Source organism: Neopelma chrysocephalum, unplaced genomic scaffold, assembly GCF_003984885.1.
Source record: "Neopelma chrysocephalum unplaced genomic scaffold, ASM398488v2 Primary Assembly neopelma1_97416, whole genome shotgun sequence".
Lineage (NCBI taxonomy): Eukaryota > Metazoa > Chordata > Aves > Passeriformes > Pipridae > Neopelma > Neopelma chrysocephalum.
Window position 1 is genome coordinate 84,892 of NW_020926057.1, and position 22,926 is coordinate 107,817.

A 22,926-nucleotide genomic window follows, 5' to 3' on the forward strand; every position below is an offset into this window, starting at 1 on the left:
CCTCCTCCCCATCCTCCTCCTCCTCCTCCTCCTCCTTCCCCGCCTCCTCCGCGGCGCCGCAGCGCCCGCCCGGCCCCTCCCTGCCCTCCCCGCCCCGCGGGGCGGGCGCCGCCGGGCCCGGCCTGTCGGGATAGAAATAGGCGGCACCGGGGCTGCCGGCACATCGCGAGCGGAGCCGGGCAGGGCGGTAGCCGAGACCACAGCAGCAGCAGCAGAGCCACGAGCAGACCTTCCCAGTCCTTTTTCCCCGGCTGCCTCGCGTGGAGATTTTTCCTACTCTTTTTTTTTTATTTATTTTCCCCCTTTTTTTTTCCAGTTATAAAGGGAAGCTCTTTTTTTTTTTTAATATATTTTTCTTTCCATCGCAGTCCGCGGCAGGGCTCGCCCTCGCTCCCTCCCAGCGCGCAGCGGCAGCGCTGGTGCCGTTCCTGCCCGGCTTTGTGCCCTGAAGCCCCGTCCCTCCTCTTCCTTCTCCTCCTCCCCCCTCCTGCCGTAAAACCTTCACGAGGCTCCGAGCAGCAGCATCCGAAAGCGCCGCAGCCGCTCGCTGAAACCACCGACTGCAGCAAAAACCCTTTTTATTTTTTATTACATATTTCCTCCCCCTCCTTCCTCTTTTTTTTTTTCCTCCTCCTCCTCTCCCCCGCAAACGCATCAAGGTGGACGCGGAGCGCAAAAAGACCTTTGTTTTAAAAATGCCCATGGAGCTGACGCAAAGCCGCATCCAGAAGATTTGGCTTCCCAATGACAACCGCCCGGCGCTGCCCCGCCGCTGTGAGTACGGGCACCGCAGCATCCCCGCGGGATGGGACGGGATGGGATGGAGGGGTTGGGTGGGAAGCAGTCCCCGTCCTCTGCGCTCCCCGAGGGGGCTCTTTGCAGCGCCCTCCTCCCTCAGCATCCATGCAGCATCCCGCCTCCCCCCTCCTCTGCCTGCTCCAGCATCATCCCCGTGCCCGCATCCCACTCGCTGCCATCCCGTGACTCACTTCCAGCCCTTGGGAGCTGGAGGAAGGTGCAGCCGTCACATGGCCCCGCGCAGCGGAGGATGCGGGGAGGTGCTGAGACACGCGTGGCCCAATTTCCACTCCCTCCTCCCCGCTCCCCCTCTCGGCTTCCAGCCCTGGGATTAAAAGGAAAGGGAGCAGGTTGTTCACCTCGGCGCCCGGTCACCGGCTCAGCAGGGATTTTCAGGGTGTCACAGAGTCATGAATGGTTTGGATTGAAAGGGACCTTAAAGCTCATCCTGTTCCAACCCCACTGCCATGTGCAGGGACACCTTCCACTAGACCAGGTTGCTCCAAGCCCCATCCAATTAGTGCATTATAAATTTTTAATTTTTTTGGAGGTGGAGGCAGGGTTAGGGAAATGGATTTAGGGAAAAAAACCCCAGCCGTTTGCACTTTATCATTTAACCCTGTGGGATGAGATAAGAGGCAGGTGGAGGGGACTGCAGAAATTAATGCTGAAACTTCTGCAGTGCTTTCCGCTGCTCTTTGAAGCTCAGAAAGATCCTTGAGGCGTTAAAACCAACCTCTGTGCTTAAAAAAAAATAATGTATATATATACATAAATAAAATCAAATGATTGGGTCATCCCGGTGTTACTATAAACCAATTCATGAATCATAATACAATCTGAAAGCTCAGGAGGCGGCTCCTTTAACTCACCCAACAGCTAAACCGACAACCTACCAGTTGTGCAACTCCGTGTAACTCTAAATGAGCATCGCAGGAATCCGCAGAGCCGGGATGGAGGAGATGGCACTGGATGAAGGATAGAAGTGGCTTGGGCAGTTGGGTGAATCAGTCTTTCCGATGCTTTTCTTCATCAGGCATTTAAAGTCGCTTCTGATGTTTATTTCCCTTGGCTGGAAAGTATCCCCTTTAAAAAAAAATAATAATAATTTTAGAAAAAACAGATATCTTAATGAATTTGCCAGCTGTTGTTGCCCGGGGCTATGGGTCAGGCTCCGTGGAGCAGATGTTGGGACGCGCTGCCTGAGCCTGGCAAGGGCAGCTCTGCAGCAGGAGCTGCTGAGGAAATGGGATTTCAGCAACAGGCTGAACATCTGGGTTGCCAAGGGGCTTTGCTCTGAGTGGGGTAAAATGGCTTAATGCTTTGCATGTGTGTCTGTATGGCTTGACTTTTCTCAAGGACTGACACCTCTGAAAGACATGCCTTGTGCACGCAGAGCCTCCCAGTGGTTGTTGCCACTTGGTTTCTCAGAGGACAGAATTCCCTCTTGGTAGAGGAGAAAACTAACATATTTAGTGTATTAAGGCACCAAGGGGCTTATTAATAACGTAATGTGGCTTCTAATTATTTTTTTCTTGGGGTGGGAACAAGCCATGCTGGGCACTTTTCGCTGTTCAATATGGGAAGAGGGTTGTTAGGCTTTTTTAGCTTTTTTTTTTTTTTTTTTTTTTTTAATTTTTTTTAACACAGGGTGGCTATTTTAAACTCGAGGTGCTATTAATTCCTCAGCAGCAACAAAGAGCAGAGCCACAAAGCTGGGTGGGAAGGGGGGGTGTAACGGAGACCACGGCCAGTGCGGTCCCTGGAGGGAGCGGGAGCATCCCTGGGAGCATCCTCTGGAAGCTGCTCCCTGCGCGTGAAATGATTAGTCCGATTGTCGCTTCCTCGTCAGTGGGAGGCTGGAGTGGCTCGGAAGTGGTGCCTTCATCTGGCCTTTTGACGGCGATCCATTAAATTGCTGTCAAGCTGCACGTCTCTCACGTAGGGGCTGGGAAAGTCAAGTCGTCGCAGGCGCCGGGTGGGCAGAGCCAGGCGAGGGGAGGGGGGTCGGGAGGGGGATGCTGCAGGAGGGAAGGGGCTGCCGCTGCCTTTCTCTGTCCCATCACTTCTCTTTGCCATCGTTCCCGCTCGGGGGCTGTGCCTGTAAAACCCCGGCTCGCGCGTTTTCGGGACGGTAGCGGTCCCACGTGTGCGTGTGATGCAAAGTGCAGAAACATTCATGCGTGAAGGTGTCAGGGGATTGCAGTGAGAAGAAGCTGCAGAAGGGGAATGTAGGACTAATGTAGAACATGTGGTGTGGGGGACACTTATACAAGGAGACCGTAAAAGTGCCTGAAGTGGGGAGGTGCCTGTTTTATCCGACCTGTTATAGAAGCAAATTTCCTTCCCTCTTGTGGTTTGTATTGTTTTGTTGTGTTTTTTGTTTTTGCTTCCTTCCCTCTCCTGTTCTGGTAAAGCACAGGAGCTCATCAGTGCTGACTTTCTGGCAGCTGTAAGCCACAAGTGATGAGCGCCTTCTCAATATCCTGACTGAGCCTGAAAGTCATCCCTGACCTTGACTTACCTGGCTAGATATGGATAAGCAGTAATGAATATCCATTGAAATCCCCGATAGCTTCCCAGCAGTGGTGAAAAGAAATTATGAATGAGGTCTTTGTGAAACACTGAGCAAAACACTGGTTTCTGTTTCATCCCTGATGCAAAGTTTCTCCGGAGACTTCTGTGATTTAGCTGGGTTTGGGCTCAGATTCCTGATAAAAAGTTCCTTGCTGGATACCCTGGTGTTTTGGGAGGTGCTCCCAGGTCTGTAAACAGATGCTTTTTCATGGTCCAAGGGGAACCTGGATCTTTCCTTTGGCAGAAAAACAAATCGTGGGGAGATTCCTCAATTACAGGTGTTTAACTCCTGCAGCACCCTTTGGAGGTGGCACGTATGTGCCAGCTCTGGGACTGTCACAGCTGTCTGGAGCCAAAGGCACATGAACAGTACCCAGTATTGTCCCCATCCTCTTGATGTGCTATTAATGGCCCCAAATCCTCTTGGCTCTTTTGAGATCCTTTGTCCACTCTTAAAGGAAGGGTTTCTTTATTTGGGTGTTATTCCCTCCTCCTCACTTTATCTAATAAGTGTGTGGGTTTTGTTGCAAAACCCGACTTGCAGCCATAGGTTGTGAGAGGAAGTGAAACTGTTAGAGGGGAAACAAATATTTTTCTGGGTATATTGCTCAGCTCCCTTGGTACCCAAGCATGGAAAATTGGCACTTGCTGCCAAAATTGATGGGAGCTGCCCCGGGCTTTTGAAACGCAGCTCTGGGGAGGCAGGTTGTACAAAGGGAGTTGAGTGGGAGGGCAGCTCCAGCCTGAGGAATGTGGAGTATTTATGAAAAGAAGAAAAAGAGAAAATATATTTTAGGTAGTTTTTCATCTCTTGCTGCTGAGTCTGCTTTGGTGAGAAGACGAGGAAGATGATGGGTGGCTCTTCTCTGCTGTCTGGGTATCAGCGCTGTAACTCTTCCTTGTGGTCTTAATTTGGTTTCTTCAGCTGTTGGATTTATTTTTTTCCTAGAAAGCAAAGGGAATCCCACGTACTTTGCATGTTTTATGGATACCTCTCAGTTTGTTAGCCCTCTCCAGATCTAATCTGAGTCTCCATCCTCAGGTCCCACCTGCAGGCAGCTGGGGCAGGCAGGCAGAGCTCCCCACCCAGACCATAATTAAGCTGGGGTTTATGGCTCTGCCACCAGCCACTCACACTCTGCATTCCTTTCCCATGAGGTCTCTGGGCTCACTGGGTGGATGGAAGGGTGGGAGAGAAATCCCCTGGAGGGTCTTGCCTGTCCTGCCCTTGCTGGGAGGGCTCCTGGAGTGTCACACTGGGCGGCATGAAAGGCAGCTGGCTAAATTCCATTAGGCATCATTAAGATCTTCCTTTCCTGGCTTTGTGCCTTGGCCTTGCCTGTGTGCAGCACCATGTGAGAAGCAATTCTTCAGGGCAAGCCCTGGGGAGGAGCAGGGATGCAGCCACAGGAGAGGGATGCTGCCTCATTACATGTTCCACGGAATGTGTGGTCCAGATGCATCCCCTGACACTGGGGCTGTGAAGTACTAAAAAAAAATTCCCAAACTGCATTCCCAGTCCTGTAACCTCAGCAGTTTCCTCTGAACTGAACCAGGAATTTGCTTTCAAAAGGATTTATGGGGGGAGAAAGTGATTCACCTGGGCAGCCTGGCAGCTGATTTGTCTGCATTTTGGTCATGCCATTCAAGTGATTTGGACAGGAATTTCTCTTCACTTGCCAAGTCATTGCTAAGTGCTGCCTCTGGATTTTATTTCCAGCTGTTTGACATGGATGCTCTTTACCACAAAAAAAACCCCAAACCAACAACCCAGCTTAAAATAGGTTTATGAGGAAAAAGGGATAAATTACTTGGATATCTGCTTTTAAATGCTGATGGTTCTGTGGTCCTCATGCCCTGTTTGTCTTCAGAAAAACAGTTGGTTGCATTTGCACGTGTATCAGTTAAGAATCTAGTCAAATATTTTGGAAGATGCTCTCTGGATGAAGATGTCTGTGCAGACCTGATATTTCAGCACAGCAGCAGTGTCTGAAGTGTGCTGCTGCAGGACCTGGACCAAAGTACTTGGCCATCCTCCAGCTTTTCACAGAACTGGCCAATCCACAGGAATGGGAGGTTGTTTGCCTTATTTTTTTTTTTTTTTGGTTGTAAGTGAGAAAACTGAGCCATGGAGACTCTTCAGGGAGCCTGGGCCAGCTGCTGGTTCCTTGCCTACTTTGCAGCCATCAGGATGTTCTTTCTGTGGCTTTCAGGCTGTGGCTGTCGTCCCCCCTGGTTTGGGTGACACCAGGGTGAATTTGGGTCAGCAAGGCTTAGCTGGGACAGCTGTGTCTCACCAGTGGGAAGCCATGGAGCCATCCACCAAACCTCCTGCTCGGGGTCTTGGTTGTCCAAACTCACGAGAGGGATGTACAAGAGATATTACAGAGGTGATGGTGCACAAAAACCACAGATTTTGGATTTTCTCTGGCTGCTGAAGGATTTGGGGGAAGGCTGAGTGAAGAGCAAGTGCCTTGTAGGGTTGATACAAGATGAGCTGGAGGATTCACAGCTGCTCATGTTCTTTCTCCTCCTCCTCCTCATAGCCTGTGGGCCACAGCTTGCCAATTCCCCCACTGTGATAGTGATGGTTGGCCTCCCAGCCCGTGGGAAGACCTACATCTCCAAGAAGCTGACCCGCTACCTCAACTGGATCGGTGTCCCTACAAAAGGTGAGGCATTCACTGGCTTCCTGGGGATCCAGGAGATCTGGTCCTCAGGAGTTGCTGTGGGAGCTCAGTGCCTTGGGATGTAGTGGGAGAGCTTTCCAAAATCCGATGGGCCAAATATTGACATTTTGCCATCATTTCTGCTGCAGCCTGGGTCCTCCTTCACTTCAAGATCAAGAGATGTCTCTTGAGCCCTTTGCTCTAAGGATGTAATTTCTTATCACTTTGCTCGCTTTAATTGCAGAAACTGTACAGATGAGATGTGCTCCTGGTTTTGATCATTTTTGTCTTTCCCAAATAGTTTTCAACGTGGGGGAATATCGCCGTGAGGCCGTGAAGCATTACAGCTCCTATGACTTCTTCCGTCCTGACAACGAGGAGGCCATGAAAGTCAGGAAGTAAGTGTGGGCACTGCCTCCATCCTACCAGTCAGATCCCAAATGGGTGGTGAAGCCCATGGCTGGAGCACAGTTACCCAGTTTGTTCGGGGGTGATGAGCAGGGCTGTACTTTTGAGTTCTCTCTGCCTGCCCAAAGAGGCCTGACTTGGGTGCCAAGAGCTCAAAAGTGAAGCTGTGTGTGCTTGGTAGCTTCAGGGTCACCAGCACATCCAGAGGACATCAGGACCACACATCTCCTCTTTTGCAGGCAATGTGCCATGGCTGCCTTGAGGGATGTCAAGCTGTACCTGACAGAAGAGGCTGGACAGATTGCGGTAAGAATGGAGATGCGCTCCGTGGGATTTTGGCAAGTCCCAGTCCTGAACGTCCTGTGCCCTGTGCAGTTTGCTCTGCAGTTTCTTCCCTGAGGAGGGGGCTCAGTGGGAAACCAGGCACTTGTTGTGCTAACTGAAATCTTTGCTTTTGAAGGTTTTTGATGCCACCAATACCACGCGGGAGAGGAGAGGGATGATCCTAAACTTTGCCAAAGAAAATGGATTTAAGGTTGGTACCGTGGGGCTGATGCCTGAATTGCATAGTCCACTTTGGTGTACTGTTGGTGTATCTTCTTTCACTAATGTGTGTCCTCATGATGCTCCTGTGTAAGGGATATTTCATTGCTGGGTTTGATTAAAAATGTGAAACTCTTCCCTCATTCCTCATAACAAGTTCTGGAGAAGGAAACAATGGGAGTAGGGCAGAGGGAGAGCTCTCTGGGCGAGCAGGGAGGAGGTTGGGTTGGGCAAGGAGCTGGTTGAGTGTTAAAAGCCTTGTTGTTGGCTTTCAGCTGAGGTTTGCTTTGCTTCACAGGTGTTCTTCATTGAATCTGTCTGTAACGATCCCACTGTGGTTGCCACCAATGTTATGGTAAGTGTGGAAGTGTCTTGCTTTTGTTTTCCCTCCATAGACAGGTAGGAAGCCTGGTTCTCATGGTGGACTTCAACCACCCTGGTATCTGTTGGAGGGACAACAGCATGGCACAAGCAATCCAGGAAGTTCCTGAAATGTGTTGATGATAACTTCCTTCCCCAAGAGAGAGGAGCCAACAAGGAGAATGTGCTGTGTTGCACCTTGTTGCCACCAACAAAGAAGGGCTGGTGAGGAATGTGAAGCTCGAGGGCAGCCTGGGCTGCAGTGACCATGAAATGAGACCTTATCAGAGCAGACTTTGGCCTGTTCAGGAATATGCTTGGTGGAGTACCATGGGATAAAGCTCTGGAGGGAAGAGGGGCCCAAGAAAGCTGGATCATCTCCAAGTTCAGGTGTGATGCATTACCAACAAAGAAGTAATCAAAAACGTCAGCAGGCCTGCATGGATGAACAAGGAGCTCCTAGACAAACACAAAAAGGAAGCCTACAGAGGATGGAAGCAAGTACAGGCAGCCTGGGAGGAATACAGAGATTGTTAAAGTAGCCAGGGATCAGGTTAGGAACAATAAAGCCCTGACAGAATTAAATCTGGACAGGGATGTCAGGGGCAACAAGAAAAGCTTCTATAGGTACATTTGATGATAAAAGGAAGACTAGGGAAAATGTAGGCCCTCTCCAGAAGGAAATAGGAGGCCTGGATACTGGAGATATGGAGAAGACTGTGGTACTCAATGACTTTTTGCCTCAGTTTTCACCACCAAGTGCTCCAGCCCACCGATGGAGTAGTAGAAGGCAAAGGCAAGGACTGGGAGAATGAAGAGTCACCTACTGTAGAAGATCAGGTTTGTGACCATCTAAGGAACCTGAAGGTCTACAACTCCATGGGACCTGATGTGATACATCTGTTGGCCCTGAGGGAATGGGTGGATGAAGTGGGAAAACCATCATATTTGAGAAATCATGGCCATCTGGTGAAGTTCCCACTGACTGGAAAAGGGGGAACTTAACCGTCATTATTAAAAAGAAGAAAAAAAGGAGAGTTGGGAAGCCGCAGGCTGGTCAGTCTCACTTTGGTGTTTGGCAAGATCATGGAGCAGATCCTCCTGAAAACTATGCTGAGGCACATGGAAAATAAGGAGGTGATTAGTGAGAGCCAGCATGGCTTCACTGAAGGCAAATCGTGCCTGACAGGCAGGACTTGGTATTGGGACTGGTGCTGTTTAACATCTCTGGTGACGTGGGCAGTGGGATTGAGGCACCCTCAGCAAGTTTGCCAGTGACACCAGGCTGTGTGGTGTGGAGGAAGGGATGCCATCCAGAGGGACCTGGACAGGCTGGAGAAATGGGTCTGTGCCAATCCCATGAAGTTCAAGAAGGCCAAGTGCAAGGTGCTGCACCTGAGTCAGATCAATCCCAAGCACAAGTACAGGCTGTGGATGGAGAATGGATCGAGAGCAGCCCTAAGGAGAAAGGGTGCTGAGCTGGGACTGGAGCATGGCTTTTGCTCCTGTTGGGAGCTGTTGTCCCAGGGCCAGTGACCAGCTCTTTGGGAGGTTGCACACAGCCTTTTCCATGACGCTAATAAAACACTCAGTTTGCTGCATCTTTTTTTTTTTTAAGCTGGATTTTTTTTTTTTTGAGGATTTTAATCCCTTTATTTGGAAACTAATGCTTGAAGGGGGAGAAAATGAATGTGGGATTTTGCTCCATGGCGGTGCTGCAGATGAATGGTGCTCGTAGTGCTGAGATCAGTGTGGAAAATACACCATGGGCCCGGGATGCTGCCACATGTGTCACTCTGTTGTGTTATCCTGTTTGTTTCAGGATTGCCTTTGAAGTTACTAACGTGTAATGCTGCTGTTCAAACCCAAATCTTCAGGGAAAATAGCCTGTTAGATTAGTTCAGGGGGGAAAAATAGCTTGTTACATTAGTTCAAGCAGAACTTAGTCCATGGGATTTCTGGATATTCATGTTGCCCATTTATAGTATCTTTCAGCCCAGTTATTTGCAGCAAATAATGCACAGAAAGGGTTTGAATGTTGTTGTGCTAATATCCTTTTGCTGACCCAGGATAAACATCTTATCTAAGTTCATGCACTTTCCATTCTCAGCTTGAATTTAAACCTGATGCTTTTTTTTAAGCACAAGGAAGCTCAGTTTTCCCCACTGTGTTGGGTGGTGAGGTGCTACCCCAATTCCTGGGAGAATGGGACTGGATTGATGCCCATCTATACTAACCATGCAATGGTTTATACCAGATTATCTCACTTTATGCTTACTTTTGGGTCCAACTCGCTTCTTTTGTGCCCTGTGATAAGTGATGACTGTAAAGTGTCTCAGCTGTTTGCTGGATGTCGGCAGGACTTTGAAATTCAAAATTAGCACTGTCTGGCTGGGAGACCTTCCTGACCTCTCCTTGTGGCATGTTTTTTTTCACAGGAAGTCAAATTGTCCAGCCCAGATTACCGGGACTGTAACTCCACTGATGCCATGGAGGACTTCATGAAGAGGATCAATTGTTACCAAGCCAGTTACCAGCCACTCGACCCTGATGACTACGACAGGTAAGAGACTTCACTGACTTCTGAGCTGGCTTAAACACCTTTCTGCTCCCAGGAGAGGAGCAGTGAAGGATGGAGCTGTATTTCACTTTGTCTTGAAATACCTAGAGTAATGCTAGAGTAATGTATGGCCAAGCCTCACCTGGAAACCAGGCCTTTTCCTTGTAAATGCTGGTTTGCCCCAACCCTGTGCCAGGGAGTTGGGCACTGAAACTTTCCCAGGCTCTTCTGAGCTCAGATATGCTGTTTTCAACCCTGTTCTGCAGGTCTAAATACAAAGGGTTTGGAAAAGCACTTGGATTTGAGTGGTTGAGGTGCTTTTGTCATTGTCCCACTTAAAGGAAGGGGTCGCTTGGCTCAGACCACAGGACTGAGCAAGCCCTGTGGCTTCTGCCTAGTTGTATGCCCTGGGAAGACCTTTGCTGTCCTGTATGACTCTGCAGGCACCTCCCAGCCTTTCCACTGCTCACAAACACGTCTGTGTGCTCTGCACGGATTATTCCACTCCTGCTGATCCCTGTCCTGGGGAGGAGCATGTTCCCTGTTAGTCCTGTTTAATCCTCTTTACTGCTGCAAGGAGGAATGGTGATTACACTGGTGTTATTCAGCTCTCCATGAATCCCCGTTACCTGTTGGCTTCCTGTTGAAAATAGCCTGCAGGAAATCCTTTTAGCTGGGTGATTATTATGCTGAGGGAGATAAGTCACAAGGCTGTTTCATGAGAATGATGTTTCTTTCTTTCCCTAGGGAACTTTCTCTCATCAAAGTCATTGACGTTGGCCGGCGCTTCCTGGTCAACAAGGTTCAGGATCACATCCAGAGCAGGATTGTTTACTACCTGATGAACATCCATGTCCAGCCCCGTACCATTTATCTCTGTCGGCACGGAGAGAGCGAGTTCAACCTCATGGGCAAGATTGGAGGGGACTCTGGCCTCTCCAACAGGGGCAAGAAGGTGAGGGAGAAGGGGAAAACTCCCCTGTGGCTTCTATGAGGGGTTTGGCTCTAGTAGATGCCATGTGTTGGATGAAGTGTATATTTGCTGACAGCTGGAAACCAGGCTTTTTCCTTGAAAATGCTGGTTTTCCCCAGCCCTGGGAGTGCTAGGGAGTGCCCTCCCAGTGCCAGGGAGTTGGGCACTGAAACTTTCCCAGGCTCTTCTGGGCTCAGATATGCTATTTTCAGTCCTGTTCTGCAGGTCTAAATACAAAGGGTTTGGAAAAGCGCTTGGGTTTGAGTGGTTGAGGTGCTCAGGATTCATCTATAGGGCTGGTTAAGTTTAAGCATGACCTCAAAACAAGACTTCCCAGCCATCATTGTTACTTGTAGTCTTGCATGTAGTTAGGCCTTAACAAAGATTGGGCTGCAGAAAGCAGATAAGGATGGCCAGGGATTTTCCATAACACTGTGGGAAAGCCCAGGTCACGGTGCTGTTTCCTGGGTGCTGATGTTCCTTGAAGACAATAGGTTGCCTCTTTCTCCTCTGCTTTCTCTCTGTTCTCACACCCCTTCTTGGGCATCATTGCATGTGTAGCTGCTCATCACCTCGGAGCAGAAGACTAATCTGTCTGCCTATGGAGGGCAAAAGCAGTCCTGAAGAAGTCAACACTTACTGGGAAGCAGGGAAGGAGGCCCACTGGGAAGCTATGGACCAGGAATCAACCTCTTTTTTTTTTTATGCTCCACAGTTTGCACTGGCACTGAACAAATTTGTAGAAGAGCAGAACCTGAAGGACCTCAAAGTCTGGACCAGCCAACTAAAAAGGACAATCCAAACAGCAGAAGCTCTCCAGCTGCCCTACGAGCAGTGGAAGGCACTCAATGAAATTGATGCTGTGAGTATCTTTGATTGCAGTAGAAATAGCTGGATCAGGCTGGTTGTTGCTTGGCAAGAGAGAGCAATAGCACCAGACTCTTTGCTTCTGCTAAATCTCAGCTTCCAGGGGGAGATTTTCCTTCTGTGGGAAAGGGTGGTACCTCTTCAAGACTCACCTTTTGGCTTCTGATCTTAGTTGTACTTTCTGCAGATTCTTCAAATGTTGTCTTGAATTATAGAATGGTTTGGGTTGGAAGGGACCTGAAAGACCATCTGTTCCAACCCCATGCTGTGGGCAGGGACATCTTCCACTAGACCAGGTTGCTCCAAGGCCCATCCAGTGTGGTGGATTAAAATTATTTTTGCTTGGAACTGCTCTGTAGCTGAGCACTCACAGGGTTACAGACAGTTGCTTTGGAGAAGGTTTTGCATGTTGGCTGTGCTGATGCTTTTTGACATGAGTATGTCCAGTAACCATGGATGTCCTGTTCTGGCAGGGTGTGTGTGAAGAAATGACATATGAAGAAATCAGGGAGCAACATCCAGAGGAATTCGCTTTACGTGATCAGGATAAATATTACTACCGTTATCCTTCAGGGGAGGTAGGTCTGCAGGGAGACCTTCAGAGACATGACTTCTGCTTTAAATGTGGCCTTTTTGTCTTCATTCTGTCCTCTAAACTTGAGTAGTGAGTGTTCCAAGAAACTAGAATAAGGAAAAGTCAGGGCTTATATTCACCTCTAAACCAAGCTCTTCTGAAATTGTGGTGTGTGAAGATATCACTGAGAAACGTGTCACTTAACAAACAGTCCCACTGACTTTACAGCAGATTAGTAGGAAAGGGACTCTGGAGGTTTCTAGTCCAACCTCCATTATTATATCCACTCAAAGTGTTGTGCTGCCCCAATTTCCTTTTCTGTCATTTCCAAAAAAAGTAATTTTCATCCTGTTCTCAGTATCATTCCCTAAGGGTTGATGGTAACAGCTCTGTTATTGGCAATCTGCTTTCAGCGTGTGACACAATGAGGTGGGAATTTACATCAGTTCTGGATGATACTTCAGGCTGTGAACTGAGCTATTTATCCCCAAATTAAAAGTCATTTGGGAAAATAGACATAGACATTTGGGAAAAATCTTAGATACACTGTCATGAGGATGTTTCCAAACGGAGGAATGTGTGGAGATGTCAGACACTGCCTCTGGGTGTCTGGAGCTCGTTCTGGCTGCCTGTCATGGTTCTTTATCAAGTCCTTCAAAACCCTGAGGTTTCTCAGGTTGCCCCAGACTTTTAATAACTTAGAAATCTTGTAGAAAAATCAAATTTCAAGATGAGAGAGGGATGCTATCCTAAGAGCCCTTGTTGCTTACCTTAATAAACTCTCCAGGACTGAGATGTGATTCACTGAGATGGGAACAGCTTCTCTGATGGAAGAAGTATCTGTGTTCTAGAGTAGCCTGAAAATGAGGATGTACTTGTTTTTAGCAGTAATTATGTTAGTTTAGTCAGAGGCATGAAATCAGTAGATGTAAGACAAGGAGCACTGCTGCTTCTGAGGTGCTCATTTCTTTGAGTCTGTGCCTCATCTTCCTTCCTGTCTTTTGTCCCAGTCCTACCAGGACCTGGTGCAGCGCCTGGAGCCAGTCATCATGGAGCTGGAGAGGCAAGAGAACGTCCTTGTGATCTGTCACCAGGCTGTCATGCGCTGTCTCCTGGCATACTTCCTGGACAAGAGTGCAGGTGAGCTACAGGTCTCTGGGAAGAAGATGGACTCTGCTGGAGGAGGGATGATGGATGCAGCTCTGCGGAGATATGTTCAGGTCAATGTGGGCCTGGAGCATACATCTTGTTAGGTGTGGGGTGGCCTTGGCTGTTGATAAAGATGCTTTTGAAGAGGAGGTGGGATAACCTTCCTGCTTTGCTGTCTCTGCAGATGAAATGCCCTACCTGAAATGTCCCCTTCACACGGTGTTGAAGCTGACCCCGGTGGCCTACGGTAAGTGGGACCTTCCTACTAAACATGTGGAGGGGTTTGACTTGTACCTCCTCCTGAATCCAGGCTGCCTCTGGGAGAAGAGCAGGGATTTGTGGTGGAGCACTGGGCAGCACCCTGTGCCTGTTGTGTTTGCTGATGGCCTCTCTGTCTCTTTGTGCTCCCCTCTGCAGGCTGCCGGGTGGAATCCATCTCGCTGAACATCGAAGCCGTCAACACCCACAGAGATCGGCCGGAGGTGAGTGTTGCTTTTCCTTGGAGCCATCCCTTGGTGGTCCCCTCCTGTCCCCTATGGTCAGCTGGCAACGGGAACACCTGGAGTGGGCACGGGGAGATGGCTCAGCTGGGTGCTTGGAAGTGCTGCTGGTGGAGCATCAGATGGGTTCTTGCTCAGCAAAGTTGTGGCTGGTTCAGGGTTTTCCAAGGGAAAAGGAGCATTGCATGTGCCTGCTTCCCAGTGTGTTTGCCCAGACTAGAGCTGGCCCAGGGGAAGCTCCTCCCTGGTCTTTCCCTTCTACCTATGCAGTCATCCATTCACTCAAACAGGGAATGGAACCATGGGTGGAGAAGGTGACTTCTCCCAGGTCTCCTAGTTTTCTGGCAGAGCCTGGGCTCAATGCCCAAAATCTGACTTTGCAGATTTTGATTGTTTGTTTTTGGCTTTTTTTTCCTGGTATGCCCATGGCACTGTGGGGCTACCAGAGTGTCTTTCTGCTGGGTGGGGTGTGGTAGTGCTGGGCTAGGGATGCTGTGGGGAGGAGACCCCACTTCTGAAAAAATTCCTGTAAGGGCTGGTCTGTCTGCCATGTGCTCCACTGGGAGCTCAGAGGCTAGAGAGGGGGATACCAGCTTGGTGTTGGGTCTGGGTGCCCCGGGGATGTTGTGCCCCTGTCCCAGATGCTGGGACCTTTCCAACTTGTGCTTAGTGGTGATGGAGCCCAACTGGATGCTGGACAGTCGGAGCCGTCCTCTTTTGGCCCACGTCTCCTTTCCTTCACTTCCCGGCCTTGGCAGGTGGCAGCATCTGGGCCACCTCTCCCTCCCCACGGCTGTAAGGGGGAAGCCAGTCCTTCCCCCTGCCGTGGGGGCCATCAGTACCCTCCTCCACCACCCTTGCTGGGGGTGGCAGGAGGGCCAAGGGTAGGATGGAGCAAGACACACACAAAGTGCTTGGGTCCCCTGCTCAGCTGCGTCGGTGCTGCCCCTCCATCCCTCCTCGCTTGAGTAGGAGCTTGGCAGTGCCAACCCTTGCTGGCTGCTCTGCTCCCACTTCCCAAGTCTTCCTTATCAGCTTGGGCTGGCTTGTCTTCCCTCTTCTTGCTTTCACACCTCTCCCTGGGTGGAGGGACCGGCTTTGAGGAGGAGACCGATGGGCGCCTCTCTCTGTCGTGCAAAGTCATGCCTTGATTGCTGCTCGGTGTTTTTGGCTACCTGTAGTTACTTTTTTGTGAGCAGAGACTTAGGTGAGGGGAAGGTCTCTTGTGTCTGAGCACAGGGCACTTTTTTTTTTGACCCTTCCCATTCTGTGCTCTTGAACACTTTGATATCAGGGTTTTGTTTTTTTTTTTGGGTCCAGAGCCTTTCGTTTGCTCATTGACAGTGATTGTGGGGAAAAGCAGAGGCCACTTCAAGAAAAAAAAAACAAAACCACCCTCTCCATTTTTTTTTTTTCCCTTTATAAGTTGGCCCTTTTCCCCTTTTTTTTTTATTTTACTTTTTTTTTTATATTTACTTTTATTTTCTTTGTCTCACTTTAATTTAGGAAGCAAAGAAGGGACCTAACCCGCTCATGAGACGTAATAGCGTTACCCCTCTAGCAAGCCCAGAGCCCACCAAAAAACCTCGCATCAACAGCTTTGAGGAGCATGTGGCTGTTTCTTCTGCCCTGCCAGGCTGTGTTCCTCAGGAAGTGCCCACGCAGATGCCGGGACAAGTTAGTTGAACTCTCTTTTTTTTTTTTCGTTGTTGTTCTTGTTGTTTTATTGTTTGTTGTCCTCCTGTCACTCCTGAAGCTGAGGAACTGCTTGCACTTGTCGCAACCTGTGCTGCTGTCTCTGAGATGCATCTTCCTCCCACGGCTGCTGTCCTTCCCTGCCTTGGGTTGGTCTCGGGAGTGCCTGGCAAAGGGTCCCTGTTGATCCTCTCTTGGGTTTTGAGAGCGTCATGAACTCCCCCCAGTGGGCTGTGTTAATTTAGTGCCTTTGCTATCCAGCATCGTGGTGTGAACCTCCCAGGGAGCTACATTTCTAGAAGGAGCAGGACCAAAGGGCTTGTGCCTTCCCTCTGGGTGTGCTCGACTCCAGTGTAGACCTGGGCATTGCAATAAAGCAAATGTTCTTGTGCTTCCCTCGAGACAGAGCTGCCAAGGCTCATCTTTGGTTGGAGGGATCTCCTTCCTGGAACAATAGGCAAAATGGACCAAAATTGAGTAGAAGCTTCTTGGTGTGGTGAAGCTGAGTGAAACCCCATGGGTGGTTGCTGTGGTGCTCATGTGCCCTTTCCTCTTTCACCCACCCATGAAGAGATGTAGGAAGAGAGACCTTGCTGAATGCACGCTTCTCCAGGAACAAACCCCCTTCCCCGAGCTCATAAAGGAACTGGGATGGTCCTGGAGAAGCAGCACGGGAGCTGCTTTGGCATGCTGCCCTTCCCACCATATGCCTGTTGGATCTCACTGTCTTGCCTAGCCCCTCTTTCTGTTGTCTGTATTGTCTGGTATCCTCTTGCCCCTCCTCAGCCAGGTCCCGGGCAGGTTAGGAATGGTTCTGTGCTCCCAAATTGCTCTGCTTGGTTGCTGCTTTGCATGAGCCTCCCATCCCAGCAAGCACCAAATGGGACAGCCCAGGCTGTCTTTCAGCTTTTGGGGTCTGCTTGGGCTGGTTGACTCTTACACAGACCCTGTGCTGGCTCTGGGTTTGGAAGCTCTGGCTGTCGGGTGCCGTCCGTTGTCCTCTGCCCAGTCTGGCACGGCGTTACTGACACCTCTCTCTCCGTTCTCTCTGTCTCTCTGCAGCCTTTACTAGGGAAGGCATGCCTGTAAGTACCTTCTTGCGTCTTATTTCCCCTTCCACCCCTTTTCCATGTCTCTTGCCATCCCACTGGTTGTTTTGCTGGGAAATCTGGCTGGGGCGTGGACTTATTGGAGTTAATATTTCTCTGTTTTGAGGGGGATTTGTCTTAAGAAAGGTGAAGAGGAGACTATGGATGTTGTTTTGTCCAACCCCCGAATATCCTAGCTTGGTTAAATGTCCCAAGTTTGTTGTGAAATGAAGCAAGTTATCACTTGCATTCTGTTGATGATGCCTATGTTCCCTGGACAGTCATGGGATGGGAGATACTGTTGGGTTTTTCTGGAGTTGTCTTGTCTGTGATGGCACATTATGCTGTAGGTGATAGACCTGGGTGGTCTGTCCTTCCTAAGGGCTCTGAGTTATGTCTATGAGTGATGGCACCAGAGAAAATTCTGACCTTCTCAGGAGTGTGTCTTCTGGAGCTGGACTGATCCTGGAACCAGGCATCTGCAGTTCTGCAAACCTGGATTTTGGGAACAGTCGGCTTTAGATGTCGTGGGCAGAGTAGATGCAAATTTCCTTCTCTATTAAGAAAGAAAAAAACCTTGAGCATTTAATGCACTAATTATGAGTAATCAAGACTTTGACAGTTTGGCTTAGTGCTGCTAGATCCTTATGTAACAGGCTCGGGACAACTTTTGGGTAAATTTGAAGCCTTTGGACTCAATTTATGCTACATCATTGACTTGAGAGCTCAGCAGTTGTTGAGGTGTGCTCAAATGTCTTCTCAAAGACTGAGAAGACTTTGGGACTGAGTTGGGACTGGGGTAGTGCCCGGGGGTCTTCTAGAGTAAAAGTTTATGAAAAAAGGGAAGTTAGGAACATTGCACTTGGCTTTGCTGGTGGTTGGGTTGGGGAAGATCATCGTGCTTCTAGGGCCAATGTAGAGGTTGAGTTGCTCAGCATGGCTTGCCTGCCTGTGCTCCTTTCCTTGCTGCCCATGGGCACAAAAGTTCCTGATGAAATGTCTGGTCTTCTTGGGTTGCTTTGAATGCATTTTTTTTTTTTTTGGTCCATCCCTCCATCCACCTTTTCCCCATCCGTATTGCAATAAAAAGCACTGCATGCCTCAGTGCTGGCTGGGACACTGAAAACACTCCCTGGTATTGAATTTGGGGGATGGCTGTGTCAGATTTAGCTGGACCAAGAGCTCTGCTGGAGCAGGCAGTGATGGTTGCCCATCCCACGTGTAGGCTGGCAGCGGCAAGTTTAAAATCTCCAGCTGCTGGGACCCTGCCTCCACCTGCTAGTGTGGGACTTACGGAAAGGCTGCTTTTGTGGGACCCGTAAAGACACCCCAAACTAAAGGCTTGGTGACATTCACGCTGCTGTTAACTCTCAGAGGCTGTTGTCTTACATTTGGTCACTCACTTTGTCCCATCACCACTTGTATGGGGTCAGGGAGGTGGAAGGTACCTCATTCCCAATTTGCACCATGGGACTGGGTTGGCAGTGGGTGTTTTGTTGCATTAACCTTTGCTATTGGGGTCTTGATTCCCATCCAGGAGGATCAGGGGACACCTGGAAAGGCAGGTGACATGGCTGTGGGATTGAGCTGGTTTGGGGTTGTGGGACTACCTGCTGTGATGATTTCTTTTCCTTTTGCTTGGTTTGTGATCCAAAGTGCACTTTTTAACAACCACCTGATCCCCTCCCTTCTTCTCCCCTTCACTTTTCATGCTTAAAGAAGACCTGTTTGTCACTTTCTCAAAGTTTTCTCTTTACTAATATTTCCAAGGTAAATGGCTCTGGTGCATGTGGCTTTTCCTGACCCTCCTTCTGTCTCCTTAGATAACAGAGAGAGCAGCTCTGCCTCGTAGCGTGACCGGGATTCCTGGTGCTTGTAAGAGGCAGCTTAGGTAGAAAAAGCAAATAAAATAAAAAATACTCCTCCAAAAAATAGAAACCTTCCTAGCTGTTTCCTAGTCCTTCTTTCCCCTACCCTGTTTTGTGTAGTTTTGTGAGTTGGGCAGTGTCCTCGTGGTCATCTCCCCTGGGTTTCTCCTTGAGCGGATGCTTTCCTTGGGCCTGGTCCTGCTTGTGTTCAGCTGATTGTCTCTGGTTTTGTGGTTCCCACCACACACCGGTGGATACCTGTTGTCACCCTGTATCAGGGCTGTGTCTGGAGCGTCTCTGGGGCCCATGAAACCTCATGGGGTTGTCACTGGGGGATGTGTGCTCCTGCCATACCAATGGTGGTGGCTGGTCCCTGTGCTGGGGACCTCCTTGGCATGGCTGGTGGGAGTTGTCTCTTCTTGTCAGTGCCAAGGATGGACGAACAATGACCTTGCCCTTGGCAGGCAGAGGGGACACTGCCCCACCCTCAAGGGGAGCAAGAAAGATGTTTAATTGGGCACCTTGACTGAACACCGTGGTCCTCTGTCAGCTTGCCTTGCACAGACCACAGAGCAGCTTCAGAAGTGCGAACCAGGTGGGGTGGGAGGGTTGCCTTGGGCTTAGCTCAGTTTTTAGGGATATCTCTGTCAAATTCCCACCCTGTAGTTAAAGCCAGGCAGCGCTTGAGGGGAGAGGTGTGGGTAACTAGTCAGCATATCCTCCCTCCACAGAATCACATAATACTGTATTGGAAGGGACCCACAAGGATCATCAAGTCCAACTCTCGATCCAGTGCCCCACACAGGGATTGAACTCATGACCTTGGTGTTTTCAGTACCGTGTTCCAACCAAATGAGCTGATCTCAGGGTCGTCCCTCTCCCTGGGTGGACAGTGTCCTCTCCTCTGTGGCGGATGCTTCCGTAGTGACCCGTCCGTGGCTTTGTTACCCTCCGTCCGTGTGTTGACGTGTGCGTAGAAGACACTGCAGGTCTGACCCAAGCACAACCCCCTCAACCCCTTCTCCTTCCCCTCTCGTTTCAGAACATGAACAACTCACAGAAGCCGTCGTGACTCCGTTGGCACTGTCGCGAGGCCGCCGGCGACGCCAGCTTCCCATCCCACCGCCATTCCCGAAGCTTGCTTATCCACCGGTCTCCTCCGTCTGCGGCGAGGGCGACCCTCGGCTGTTCCTGCTCACGCCCGTTCATCTGCAAACCGCTCTGCTGCCGGGGGGAGGGATGCAGGAGAGCAGAGAAGAGGAGCTGAGCTCCCCGGGGGTCAGCACCAGCTCTTCAGGCCGCAGCGTTTGCTCTCCTCTCCAGCGTCCTGTAGGGTCGTAGCGAAGCTGTAAAGTGCTTTCTAGCGCACAGGAGTTTTAATTTTTCCTCTCTAAGCGGTTTTGATCTTCTGTATAGATGATTGGTACCCACTTGGTCTGCGGGTGGGGTGTGTATATATGTGGATGGTGCGGGGTTAGTTGAGAAATAGGGGGAAGGGAGGGTGGGCAAAGGGGTTCTGCATTTTTTTTTCTTAATTATTATTATTATTAATTCTTGGTAAGCCCCTCCCAAGCTGTGCTGCAGTCCTTCACCCACGCTACAGCCTGTCACACACGCCAGCCCAGCTCACCCAGGTGTGCGAGCGCCAGGAAGGCAGCTGTGTGAACTCCTTCACTGTTTGGTTTAACTAAAAAACCACACCCTTTTTTTTTCTTTTTTTTTTTTTTTTTTTTTTTTTTTAAATCAGTAACACCTTAAAGGGGTTGGCAGGGAATGTAGGTCTGCTGCCAACACTGGTTACAAGCTGCCTGTAGTGTAGGAGGAACCACACCGCTGGTGGCTCGGGTGATGCTTTCATCTCGGGGAGCATCCAGGGATGGTCTGAGTTCAGGCGTGGTTGGTATTTTGGGGGAGACTGAGCACTGTTTTGAGGTGCTGTGCTGGTACTTCATCTCCCCTTTCCTCTTTCTTGGAGGAAAGAGGAGGTATTGGGAGGGGTTTGAATCCCTAGGCTGAGCTTAGATGCGTTTTGTAGACACACAGGTCTCATGGAGGTGGCCAGAAGTCTGGCTGGGTTGCAGGAGTCCCTGTCTGGCTGCAAAAAGCCACGAGAAAGGACAGTTTTGTCTGTATTCTTTTTTTAATTTTATATATACATGCACATATGTGTGTGTGTGTGTATGTGTATACATAGAAACCGCTTGGTTTTTGCACTTTATTTGTGGCAGGAGCATAACTATTGTATTTTTTTCAAGTCGTGCCCCTTAACAGGGGAAGCCTGAATACAGGCAACTGTTTGTTTGTTTGTTTTTAATTGTATTTTGCATGCTGGAAAGCTGGGACTACAAAATAATAGTAGTTACAGTGTTCAAGGTGTGTGTGTGTGGGGGGGGAAATGGGGTGAGGTCCTGACTTTGACTCCATCAGCCAAAGTCCCAGTGGTTTGATACATGAGATTCCTTGTTGGCAGCCTGCCCTAAGCTGGGAGACAGCAGTTTAAAATGGCAATTAACCACTATTGCTTTGTGGAAAAGTCTGTGGATTTTGAAGTTATCTTTTTTGTTTTGTTTTGTTTAGGGTTTTGGGTTGGGCTTTGGTTTGTTCCCCACCTACGTGCGGCATCTTCTCCATCCCCATCTCATGGGTTTTTTTTGGCTGGAGACAGGAGGTGAAGGCAAGCCTCTCCTCCTGCAGCGCTGGGCGGAGGGGTCTGGGGAGAAGTTATGACTTATTTTTTTGTGTGTGTGCGCATGTTTTTGGGGGGGTTTGGTCTGTTTTTCCTTTGGGAAAAGGCGAACCACAGTGCCTAACGCTTCAGCCTCGCGCTCGGAGCGGCACCGACGGCGGGAGGGGGCCGGGACCACGCTCAGCCCGTGTCCCACAGTGCCCTGCCTGTGTGAGCTTGTGCATATGTGTATTATATTCCTGTACAGATGAAACCAAGAACACTTACCCCCACTTCATTAATTTCTTAATAGCCTCATTAAAAGCAGCCTCTTTCTCCCTGTGTGCACGGGTGGCATCTGCCCTTCTGGTTTCTCTGCCTTTGAGATAAACGAATGTTTTTTTGGGGAGGTGACTTCACTTGGCTTTTCCAACCTCCTTCCTGGGGAGTTTTATCTCCCTCCTCCTGCTGCAAGAAGATAAGCCAGCAAATACAAACATGACGTCTGGCTGCCCTGAGATCAACCCTGTACACATGTAATTCTGCAGATGTTTTGGTGTGTATTTGTGTGTGTATATATATATAAATATATATATATATATAAAAACATAAAAAAATGGCCCTAAACTTTCTTCCTTTGGGAATAATAGATGTCTCAGTAGGTCCATGAAAAAATGAAATTTGAACATGGCATTTTCTCCAGCAATGGGAAAACTGGTCTCTGAGGTCCTCTCGTGCTGGAGGGGTTGGTGGGATGGTGCCATCACACTTCCCCAAAAACTCGCTGCCTATTGCTTTTGGTTAACAGCCAAGGCAGGGTGGGAGAGAGGACTTATCAAACCACACCAGTGATTTCTTCCCCCCTCTTTTCCCCTGGTTTTGTTTTCCTTTGTGATACTTGAATTTATTTTTTTAATTTTTTTTTGATAGCAAAGCATTCTTTATTTATTTAATGTATACTGCAAAGCTTGGAGAGAAGGGTGTAGTTACTTGGGGTTACTTTCTTTTTTTTTTTTTTTTTATTTGTGGTATGTTAACTGTTCTGTATATAGGTCTGGAATAATTGCCTGATATAAAGCTGTGCCAGCTTAAAAACAGGGTCTGCCTTTCAGAAATTTGTATATTTTGCAGTTGCTGGACCAATAAAATACCTTGTTGAAATACAGACATGACCTGGTTCTTCCTTGTATTAGGAATTATGCTCTCAGGCCCCAAGGGTCATCATGTGCCACACAGTGCTGCCTCACATATATGTTCCTGTGCCTCGTAAATAAAAATTCTCATAAAAGACATATAGTGGATGCTCTGTCTCTGGAAGTGTTCCAGGCTCAGTTGGATGGGGCTTGGAGCAACCTGGTCTAGTGGAAGGTGTCCTGCCCATGGCTCTACCTGCTACATCACCCTTGAGTACAGAGGTGATGTCTTGAAACCTGTCCTGCCTAGATCTTCATCTAGCCTGCAAATTAGACATAAGAGGCATTTATTCAAACCTAGTCTAGTTCTTGAAATCAAATACCTGCTTTAAGTGATTAGGTGCTAAATGCAAGGCTGAGCAAGAGCTGGCCTCTGAGATCACAGCTGTCTTTGCCCCCGAGGCAGGGAAACAGCAAATGCCACCTGCAAGCAAAGTTG

General features: G+C 49.2%; 1 protein-coding gene across 7 annotated transcripts; it reads left to right on the plus strand.

Moving 5' to 3' along the window:
- Positions 1–373: 373 nt before the first annotated feature.
- PFKFB3 (6-phosphofructo-2-kinase/fructose-2,6-biphosphatase 3) lies at positions 374–22,459 on the plus strand. Of its 7 annotated transcripts, none has more exons than XM_027672560.1 (17): positions 374–774; positions 5,922–6,047; positions 6,346–6,442; positions 6,692–6,758; positions 6,913–6,987; positions 7,294–7,350; positions 9,794–9,918; positions 10,663–10,870; positions 11,604–11,750; positions 12,229–12,333; positions 13,340–13,469; positions 13,663–13,725; positions 13,896–13,960; positions 15,485–15,655; positions 16,736–16,758; positions 18,481–18,531; positions 19,672–22,459. In XM_027672560.1, exons 1-17 carry the CDS (start codon positions 696–698, stop codon positions 19,676–19,678), a joined length of 1,596 nt encoding a protein of 531 aa, XP_027528361.1. In that variant the 5' UTR covers positions 374–695; the 3' UTR covers positions 19,679–22,459. The 7 variants fall into 7 exon arrangements, with proteins under 7 accessions (XP_027528361.1, XP_027528362.1, XP_027528365.1 ...); XM_027672561.1 differs by having other exon boundaries at positions 18,484–18,531; XM_027672564.1 differs by lacking the exon at positions 15,485–15,655 and having other exon boundaries at positions 375–774.
- Positions 22,460–22,926: the final 467 nt, after the last annotated feature.

Bases quoted from the DNA above. Each gene is read 5' to 3' on its own strand.
- PFKFB3 (XM_027672560.1), top strand. From the start codon at position 696: ATGCCCATGGAGCTGACGCAAAGCCGCATCCAGAAGATTTGGCTTCCC. The intron at 6,759-6,912 runs GTAAGAATGGAG...TTGCTTTTGAAG, and splicing joins AAGAGGCTGGACAGATTGCG to GTTTTTGATGCCACCAATAC. The intron at 13,726-13,895 runs GTAAGTGGGACC...TCCCCTCTGCAG, and splicing joins GCTGACCCCGGTGGCCTACG to GCTGCCGGGTGGAATCCATC.